General features: G+C 33.9%; 1 protein-coding gene across 1 annotated transcript; it reads right to left on the reverse strand.

Annotated features, from left to right (window-relative positions):
- Positions 1 to 831: 831 nt before the first annotated feature.
- On the reverse strand, positions 832 to 7,698 carry LOC105116899 (uncharacterized). The gene is made up of 9 exons (XM_011014399.1): positions 7,079 to 7,698; positions 6,686 to 6,777; positions 5,896 to 6,596; positions 4,313 to 4,383; positions 4,064 to 4,153; positions 3,727 to 3,936; positions 3,503 to 3,604; positions 2,753 to 2,888; positions 832 to 1,545 (listed from the first exon to the last, which is right to left on the reverse strand). Exons 1-9 carry the CDS (start codon positions 7,472 to 7,474, stop codon positions 1,391 to 1,393), a joined length of 1,953 nt encoding a protein of 650 aa, XP_011012701.1. The 5' UTR covers positions 7,475 to 7,698; the 3' UTR covers positions 832 to 1,390.
- Between the last annotated feature and the right edge of the window lie 3,331 nt (positions 7,699 to 11,029).

The raw sequence follows: 11,029 nt of genomic DNA on the forward strand, positions 1-11,029 counted from the left end.
GACCGGGTTTTGCCGGGTCGTCCGGGTTTCCGGGTCAACCCACCGGGTCCTGGCTTACCTTATTTTTTCATCAACCCGGCCCGGGTCCAGCACCCGGCCAGACAGGAACCCGGCCCGGTTCCAGCCCCCGGTCAGCCGGGTCCCGGGTTAACCCGCCGGGCCGGGCCGGGTTTTAAAACTATGCACTAAATAAATCTTTTACTCAGCTAGCACCTAACCAAGATGATTTGCTGATTCTAAAAACTCATTTTCTTTCCTAGGGCTAGATCCACTAAAAACACAAATATTTTTTATGTGATGAGCTGATGAACTTGTCATTTCTACACATTTCTACATTTGTTGAATGTATGGGTTGAGTAGAAATGAAAGGAAGGAAGAGAAGATTTTATAGATGAGAAATTAGAAAGACAATCATACTACCTATATGTAGGCCAGCTGGAGTCTCATACACACATACTCTTCTTATTTATTTATTTATTTTTAAAAAAACATATATATATATATACACATTGTTGTGATTATAACTCACATTTTCTCTTGGTCTTATGTTCAATAACAGCTTAAACAACTTAAACATGCTATATAAATCGAGGATAAACTTTCCTTTTATTTTTTTTTTAAAATTGTCAAATAAATTTTTTTTTTAATTTCCCAGAATTAAATCAATGATATTTTTTATGAAAATAAAACCATAAATCATAAACTATGCAAAGAACATTTTTTTTTCTTTATTTTTAGAACCATTCTGCGTTTTTAATCTGTAATTCTGTGAAATGAATATCTCCGTTGTTGCTGCGGCCATCTCACCTGTACTTTCTAACGTCAACCATAAAAAAGTAAGAACAATAATTATCAATGAGAACAGAATTTGTACAGAAATTTGGGCAACAACAAGCATACAAGGCAACCTAGCCAGTGACCAACCACCAGCCCCTAATATTTCCCTCTTTGTAGTAGTCTCTGCCATGTACAAAAATAAGGAAACCCTAGCATGATTCTTCACACGTACAACAAAAATTATCTGCAACCAAGAATCTTTTTTGTCCCCAATAAGAAAAAGAAAGCTATAACCTCAGCGCATACCATGAGATATGCCATTCTCATGTACCATCAGATATGATGATCGTTTCAATCCTAGACGAAATCAATCCCATTGATACATGAATATTCATGAAGCCGCAGTCTTGAAATGAGTTCAGGTTTTGCCTGAAAAATTTATCCGCCTGTGGGAAACGAAGGACATGATACTCGTACTCTGGTGGATAGGTTTATAATTTTTTCTGCCTACAAACAAATATTCATAGATATTACTCCCCTTAGAAGAACAACTCCATGAGTTTCTCTGAATAGAGTGGAATAATTCCTCGTACTTGCTTCATAAGAGCTATGTTCAGCCATTGGTTAATGAAGTTGACTTGGATGCTAAAGCGTGCAGTAAAGATTGGTTGGCGAGAAATTTTTCTCTCAGCATAACATTGTAGTCATGCAAACGATGGAGATTCTTCAGGATATCAGACATCTCTACTTCAGATCCAGCATTGAATTCTGCAGCAAAAAACAACACACTTGTATGAACAAAGCAACTATGAAACGGAGTAAACCATAGATGTCATATCAAATATTTTCTCAGATGTAATGGTTGCGTTGTTTCATGTCTGATCAATCATCAATACTTGTGACCCATATATCACAACTTATCACTTGCTACGTCAATTTATAAGCACTTTTAGTAACATTTGTTTGTATGTAAATTATTTTCCTTTAGACCTGTTTTCACGTAAGGTACTGCTGGTGATGGCAATTTATTTGGGTCTTTTCAATATCAAATGGTAACACATGTTGAACTGAAGTGTCATGACTGGAGCTAATTCTTATGCTTGATCATTATTTCTTCTTTTTCAGAAAAATTTAAGTTCTACAATCTAAAGTATTCACACGACCAGCCATTTAGGAATGCAATTGGGATCTCCCAAGTAAATCAACCTTGAAACCAAGAAAGGTGTCCCTCCTAAACCCAACCTTGAATTGAAGTCTTTTTCCCAATTAACATAGGTGAATGAATTAACATCTGGGCTTCTTCTGTACCTCAAGTTATTGCCTTCAAGTTTCTAAAGACACCTAAAAATGTCGAAATACATGCCAAGAAGTGTCCTAACACTACTTAAAGCTTTCAAATCATAGCTGACATTGCATCCATGCCTACTATTAAGGAAGCACCAGCCTCAAAAGCCCAATACTAAAGCTGCATTATCCATACAGATCAAGGAGCTTTATCATTTGTGATCAATGCTCCACATTAGTTGATTAGGTAGTAATACCTTAGCGAAAATTTGCCTTCGTTTTGGGTTTCAACACAAAGGCCAAGCAGATATCTCATATTTTATGGCCATGACTAGTTAACATAGTCCACTGTATTGGTCGAGCTTAAGTCATCACAGTTGGACAGTTCAGACCTTTTTTCCTTCTGTTTTCATCTCTATCACTTATTGCTAGTTAGCAAGGACTAGTCACAGGCTTCACACCCCCACCCCCCCCCAAAAAAAAAAAAAACCCAGTATGATTTATTGAACCTTCATGATTATTAGATAGATTAACAAGTGTGAACTGGATGTTCTTTTTCACATACCTTTCAAGTGCTTTGGAAGCTTGTGATGCTTTAAATTTTATTTCTCCATGTTTAAACTCCAATATATGACACATTTACCTTTAGAGTGAAAAGAAAGACAAGCTTTATCCATCAGATTAGCGTTACCTAGAGAAGGTGGAATGGGGATCACATCATCATCTTCACAAGAATATGCTTGAGGCTTAGAAGCACCTCCCTCATAGAAACCAACTGAATGCTGTTTCCTATCATTTGAAGAGATAAGCACTTCTCCTTTGGGAGGCTGGAAAAAGCAAAATGAATGCATACATTAAAGATTCTTGGACCAATGGAGTCTTCACTTCATTCAATATGAGGAAAAAAAAGGTTTGAACATCACCATTTCCTCCCAAAAAAGATGAGACAACACTGCCAAATTTATATAAGATATACAACAATGCCAAACAGGAGCCTAGGTGCTTTTCATCGAAGGAAACAATACATTTATCAGCTAGAACAACGAACAGCATATGCAAACACTTCTTAGCAAATTCCTGAGAAAATTGACCATTTTGAGAATGAAACCATTAAAATCACCTTCATATGCCAAGCTACTGAAGTTGACTGGTCTAGTGTCAAGTAAATCACATAACATATTGGTTGTCATTTAAGCTAACAAATCTTATTCCTGTGCTATGATCGTTTAATAAAAGCCAACATGTGAAAGACATAAGAAAAGGAAAATCCAGTCATCAAGTGGCCTAAAACACCTTTCAACATTTAGTAACTAGATAAAAATTCTGAGGGATTAACTCAAGTTGGATCACTTAATAATAGGTACTTGAAAATACACTTAAGGAAGAGAAAAGGAGCAAGGACTCATGCTATAATAAAAATAAACAAGTAAAAGCAACATACATGCTCTTCCCTGGAATCCAACAATCTCTCTTCTGAGTTCAACACAGATTCTGCTATAAAAGGTTTTACTCCCTGGGTACAAGTATGTTCTGCAATGGAATTCTGCCAAAAAAAAAAAAAAAGGAAAAGAGACTTTGAAAAAGAAGCTCAGGAGGAACAAAAATAAATTGGGGACAGCACATCTAAAACAACTTTGAATGAAAGATAAAAAAACACAATATTACCTTTTCACTGGGTATGCTGACTTTCCTGTTGAACAAGACACTGTCCTCTCTATTTTGCAATTTCTTCCTAGATGATTTATTTCCACGCAGTGATCCATTTCCACGAATAGAGGGAATCATGAAGCCAGAACAACTTGATCCTTGTTTAGTGCTTTTGTAGTCGTTATCCAATGTTTTGCAACCCCATGTGTACATTACATATTTCCTCAACTGGTAAAGAGAAGCACAAATAAGTGTATCATCATTTTGATAATGAGACCACAAATAAAAATTGGATGTCAATATAAGGGCAGCAGAATGAAATACAAGGTGGTTTTGCACATGAAAAACAACTTACCTTGTCCCAGTGTTCTCGAGCTTTTAACCGATTTCTTATCTGTCGCATAGTGACATCTTCATTCCGAAGTCTTTTTACTCTGTATTCACACTACAAACCAAGAAAATTACAAAATACAAGATAAATTAATTTTATTTGGAAAGTTTGATGAGTACATATGCAAATAAAATATTTATCCTCAATAATTTCTTAAGAAACAATTATAATAAACAGGAGAAATAATGTAAGTGATAGGAATAAGAACTGTACTTGCACCAAAAAGTAGAAAAATATGCCAATACTTATGCAATATAGGCCACCAAGATCCGCTAAGAAGCTTACTGCATATTGAATAGAGAAAAGTGTATGAGAATATGGATTTAAAACAATTTTAATAAGCAATTGACTTCTTAAAGTGTGATAACAGCAGCCCAGTGATAGCAGCTAAGAGCAAAATACACATTTCATTTTCAACACTTGCTGGTTGCAGTGGTTTATGGAAGTTGGGAAATTGAATAGGTCAGTTTGAATCAGCAAATGCCCAAATCCCAGAGCAAAACTAAACCAGGTTGAGTGTAAAACATGCAAAAAAGAGATTATAACACAACATCACAACTTTAGCACTCAATATGAGGCTTCAATTTATCACTTTCACAACAATCTCTATCCAACTAAATAGGAGCGACACACACACAATGATACAGCAACAAGAAACTCGAGGGAAAGCAATATTAAATGTCAATTCACATAAAAAGAAGAAAAATTACAAAATATAAGCTGTGTTTTCTAATTACAAAAATTAGTTAAATACTCATCATTTTCTATACAATATTGTTTTTCAGGGATTGAAGGAGTGGAGTGAGGGATTTGCAAGCCTGCCCAGTCAAAGGCAGGTTAGATTGTGCCAAATTTACTTGGACACCATTTATCCCTGAAAGTATTAAAGACTTTAGGCTTCTTTGCCAAATCAATATGAAAGTCCTCTTCCCTTTCTTCCAACAGGTTTCTTCTCCTTATTTTCCCTGTCATTAAATCACCCTGCATTGATGCTGTCACATTCACATGTCATGGATTGAATGTTTGTGAGATTATTAACTATATATATAAAAAAAACAGTCTGAAAGATAGAAACATTTATGTATGGACCCATTGGTTTTTTAGAAATGAGTTTGCAAATTCAAGACTGAGATAAGGAGCAATATACCCTCAAATATTCCACCATAAAAGCACATAAAATCATGTCTACGTTTCACATTGGTAGGGAAAGAGAGGGGAGAGAGAGAGAGAGTTCCACCACAACAACACAAAAACATCATATCTACGTTTCACATTGGCAGGGAGAGGGAAAACCATAGATTGTAATTTTTTTAACGATTTGACTTATCTACTTTTTAACTTCAGTGGATTTAGAAATAATTTGTGCCCAAGAAAAATGTGGCATAATTGCATGTCCAATTTTTCTCTCGTGGCTGGTTATACATAGAAGGAAAATGGGCACATTTTCGGTGAGTGAGTTTGCATCCAATGTGTGCAAAATGGGAACTTGTTATTCAAGAAGTAAATCTGGATTCAACTTTAGTTTCTTTGTCAATCTTGAAGTCCTAATTGACTACAAGAGTTTAAATTTGTCAGGACTTGTCGTGAAAACATGTTCATGCACAAGATAAAATATCTTCACCTCCGCATCAAACAACAATTTTTCAGTAAAGACACATGCAAGCAATTCCACCGTAACAACACAAAAATCAAGTAAACAATCAAAATAAATGACTCTCCCTAGAGCAGTAAGAGAATAAACATGAATCATATTCCAAATAGTGGTATTTATCTACAAAGATGAACAAATCACTTACCAGGGCCCCTTATGTTTTGGCTTTCGATCTCAACTATATATGATGATAGGTAACTAATTGAGAGAGTAGTGTTGATCAGTCCATCACTAGAAGTTTCAAGGGAAGCTTGGAGCTGACTTGTCTCCCCAAAGAACGAACCCGGAAGAAACTCATGAAACAGGGGTTGGATAAGTCTAAGATCATGTAGGTTACGGTATATTCGAGGAAACAGATTAAATTTCAGTATGTTTGAATCCTTTCCCCTGAATGTAACTGGTCTATCATCAAAAGTGCTTCCACTCTTTAGTGTGCCGCTAACAAAACTCACATGTTTCTTGTCAGCATGATCTTTTGCACTAAGGTTGAACTGAAAACCAACAGCCGTTGCAGGAGTACTTGGAAGATCAACAAACTGCCACGAAATATACATATAATCTCTATTCAAGTGGCACTTGCTACACTTAAAAGTGAGAGTTGGGCCCATACTTGTGTTTCGGCATATGTAGTTCACAAAGTCAGTAAGGGGGGCAACTCTGTGATCAATAAAACCTGGATTCCCAGTAACTAAGGTACCAAGTCCTTGCAAGTTTGAACAGCTCATACTGGATACAGTGGTTATGTTAAATTCCATGTCATTAATGAAGGAGGCCAAATCGGGTGCATTTGTTGCTCTCACATTATGCACCTCAATTGTTCTCTTTGATATGATCTGGTAAAGCAGGCTGAGGAAAAACTGAAAAGCCAAGTCAGTAGTCAACAGACGTGAAGGAAGTTGTAAACATAAAAGACTAGTTTAGAATCCAATACTCACGTAGCAAACAACCCGATGAAAAGTATCCAACTTGCTATTGAGAAGGCTCCACCAAGTTCTGTTTTCCGCTTTACAACCACCTTTCGATCATCCTACCAGGAAAAAAAAAAACCAACAGCAACAGGTAAATGCGGTAACAGATTAAATGTGAATAGTGCTTAAGACCCAATTCAGAGAGGGGCTTGTTGAAAACTGAGACGAGGTTTGTTGTTTACCCCACCCATGGTCCACAAACTAATAAATATGTATATATGTGTGCGTTTGCGTGCTCAATGTATGATCTGGTTTATCTTTACGAGGGATGATCCAAAGCATAAATAATAATAACCTCTACTTATAAACCCAAGTGGTTGACTAAAATCATCGAACAGAGAAGAAAAGGGAAAGGATTACCAGCCAATGCCGGGTAGCAAAGCAAATGTCCAAGCGACTAATCCACCACCTAATACGGAACCATATGTTGTGGGTTCCATGATGATCAAGCTTAGTAAACCTCAAGAAGAAGCAAAACAAAAGCCAAGAAGCAACCATCACAAGTGTCGCCTCCAAGAAAACAGCCTGGGACTGAGTGAATTTCTTGATGGAATCAAATGAGAAAATGGTTTCTGGAAACGAAAAGCCGAAGCCGTTGTCCAACTCCACACCCGTGTCCGTGTATATGGCAGACCGTCCCCAGAAATACGAGCAGCTGTTTGTCGTGCTGTTCAGAAACTGCCCCGTCGGACACGCGCACCTGCTCGTGTTGTAGATTATTGACTTGCTTGGACATTTAATACTCGTCGTCGTCATTCTTCTTTACCCGAACACGAACCCGAACCCGAATCCGAATCAAAGATCAAAATCACTACACTTAGATTAGACTATAAAACTATTTATTACTAATAGAAAGAAAGAACTCGACGATTTGAATCCGGTTTTTCTGTCCTAACTTAGCCCTTGTCCCTGTCCTTGTACAGGGAGGGAGGGAGAGAGAAGAGAAGGAAAGGAGAAGAGACGAGACGCAAGGAGAGAAGAGGAGAAGGAAAGGAGAAGAGACGAGACGCAAAGAATGTTCCTTCATTTGTTCCAATCCCAAGTCTTTATTAATATTTTATTTAGGACCCCGGCCCATACATACAATGTTCAATAACTGTTAGAAAAATAAAATCAATTTCTTATAATTTTCTTAATTTAAATAATGTAGAACAAAAATTAAATAATAGTGATACTACAATCAAAGGTTGGGTAAAGGAAACAAGACGGAATTTTCGAGATTAAAAGAGGATATAAAAAAGTTTTTAGGAAAAACATTGGTTCAGGAAAGTCCAAGAAAATGAGAGCATACCATGGGTTTTTTCAATTTTTATAATCATTTAATTTCTATTATATTTTTTAAGTTTAAATAAAATTATATATAAAAAAAAGAGTTGATGTTATATTCTGGGTCTTGTCGCATTGAAAATAAAGTAATATAAACAATATTATAAGGATAGTGATTCAAACTTATTGTATTAATTTGATGTAAAAGTTGGTAAAAAGGAATTACAAACAATTATCCCAACAGTGCAAAACAGAAGATTATTCCTAACCTTGTTTTTTGCTTGAAGAAAGATTGTTAATGTTGCTTGCTAGCGGAAAAGGAAATCAACTTTGTGTTCTGCCTCTTATTTTGCATTACATTCATTTTTAAACTAAGTCATATATATTAAGATATGATTAAACTATTTTTAAGTAATAAAAATAAATACCATATCAAGTAGTCATTTAATTTAATTTCATTTAATTCAAGGAGATGAAGTATCAAACGATAATTACTAATGGAGATTTTTTCAATTGAAGTTTCGTAAAAGATTTTTTCAATCAAGTAGATGAAGTATCAATGGATAATTAATAAATAGTTTTTTAGTTTCTCAAATTTATACTGAATTTAAAAAACACATTTTAGGGGCTCTCCATACTTTTTCAAAGTTCTCCAAATAAAAAAAAAACATGAATAATATCATTTTTTTTCCTTTTATATAAAAGTATTTTTTTAGCAATGTAAAATATTAAAGTTACTTTTTTATATTTTATATTGAGTTTGTGTCATAAATTTAATTTGTAATATAAAGATTCTTTTTGAGTCAACAATATAACTTTCAAAACATTCTATTATTAGATTATATGATAATCATAAACTATGATTTTGATTTTTTTGGGAAAAAAATAATTATATTCTTGGATATTTCATATATTTTTTTAGTGAAAATGTTTCTTTTAACTCGTTTTCTAATTATTTTTAAGAAAAAACTTAAAAAATAAGATAAAATATATTTTATATTATTAAATACATTCATGCTAACCATAGAGTTATGTAAATATGTGATAATATCATAAAATAAATATATTTATTAAACTTATTCACCATTATAAATATAATTTTTTTGCCCCTAGATTTTAGAAGGGTAGAGGTTATAGAAAATTCATACTAATATTACTTAAAAGAGACTATGAAATGGGAAGAGGTTATAAAAGTCCAAGAACGATCACATTCCTAGGTTAATTGTTTTTTAAATTGCCAAAACAAAGATGGCAAACCATTTGGGTGTTTTTATATTCATGAAAGTTGTAGGTCTAGTTTTTATCTTTCTAACCATATAAATTAATATGAAATCCAAGATCTATGACTTCAGATATGATCCGATAACTGAACAGTATTCAAATTTGAAGTGAATCGGCATCTTCTTCGTAAGCTTGATCTTTTCTCTGTCTTTTCACTTCCAATAGTTAATCACAACAATCAATCATTTGAATTGTGAAAATACCTGCATTTAAAATAAGCATTTACCATAAATTAAAGGTATCTTATATTATCAAACTTGTTATTATAAAACATGTTCTAATTAAGGAGTTATTGATATTTCAAGTGCAAAATGATGATATAAAGCCTTGATAAAAATGCACTTTTAAGTACTAATCACACCCCCAACCAGCTTATTACTAGTCCTTAGTAATCAAAGCGTTAAAATAGAAAAACAATTTGCAAGTTCCCTAAAGCAAGACATTCATCATTTAACTTCCATTACTCTATCCAAGTAAACAAACTCTCATTAAATTTATATATAATCTGCATCATATTGTTGAAATAAGATATTGATAAACTTTTTTTTATATATATGCTCAATGCATGAAAACATATATGATGAGGCTTTTATTAGAAGAAAACCATATTATGTTCTAATGTTTAAGGTTAACTTCCTTGGGTTGAAATTATTAATTTTTTTTATATACATATAACGTAAAACACAATGCATCTTGAACCCATATGATGAGCTTTCGGCTAATAACTCCTAGATCAGTTGGTCTTAGGGCATTAGGTGTTAAGACACCCCTACGAGCTTAGTAACTCGGGTCGCAGATACTGATATGTAGATAGTGCAATGTTTGATTCCCTTAAGCTTTTCACCTCAACCCATGTAACAAGCGTTGGGCAAATACCTCCCAAGTCAGTTGACTTTAGGGTATTAGGTGTTAAAACACCCCTTCGGGCTTAATTGCTTAGGTTAGGGAGGCTACAAAACCAAACGTATCCACACTTTTATTTATTTTTTAATTATGTTTATTATCATTTTTTTTCCTTTTTTTTTTTGCAAATTATATATTATCTCTTTCTTTTAGTAGTTGTTACCTTTAACAAAAGAACATCAATAATGTAATAATCCAATATCCAACCCACAATCATATGTTAAAGTGTGTGTGTGAAAATGAAGGTTTAAAAATACTTGTTTTAATGAGTATATGAGTAGAAGCAATAAATAAGAATGCGAGAGTTTGTAAACCTAAATATTTCAAGAAGTATTATAATAGACCTTGTTAAGAATGTTTACTAGGATATGTCTCAAAAGTCACTTTAACAAAAGAACTCTTTAACTTTGCCATCTTAGCAACAATGGTTTTACAAATAGAAAACACAGCTAATAATTTTTTATTTTGTAAATATCAACTACTACCCCTTCCCTCCAACCAAAACAAAACATTATCCTTAATGTTCTAAGATAGAAAAATAGAATATAGAACATATCACCTGAAACAACGAACAGTAACAAACTTGAAACACACTTAAACAAATATACAAAATAACAAAAAATAACAAAACAAAATAATAAAGCACAAAGTTTCACAAATGAAGGCTCAAATCCAATCTAAGCTTTTTACGGTTGTCCTTAACTGAACAATTTATTTGACTTATGGAGGGATCAATTATAGGAGTGAAAGATTGTAGTTAGTCAATCAATTGTTCAGCAGTAGCAACAGAGATTATGATTTGTCATGCTGAGGATGTTAGGAATTCCTATTCCACAACATGACAAAGAAAAGACAACAACT

Source organism: Populus euphratica, unplaced genomic scaffold (assembly GCF_000495115.2).
Source record: "Populus euphratica unplaced genomic scaffold, PopEup_1.0 scaffold1100.1, whole genome shotgun sequence".
NCBI classification, from domain to species: Eukaryota; Viridiplantae; Streptophyta; class Magnoliopsida; order Malpighiales; family Salicaceae; genus Populus; species Populus euphratica.

What these genes read in the sequence shown, in the direction of transcription:
- LOC105116899 (XM_011014399.1), bottom strand. Translation starts at nt 7,474, where the DNA reads ATGACGACGACGAGTATTAAATGTCCAAGCAAGTCAATAATCTACAAC. An exon ending in CTCGAGAACACTGGGACAAG is followed by an intron (nt 3,937 to 4,063) that starts GTAAGTTGTTTT and finishes TCTCTTTACCAG; the next exon opens with TTGAGGAAATATGTAATGTA. An exon ending in CCCCATTCCACCTTCTCTAG is followed by an intron (nt 1,546 to 2,752) that starts GTAACGCTAATC and finishes TTTTTGCTGCAG; the next exon opens with AATTCAATGCTGGATCTGAA.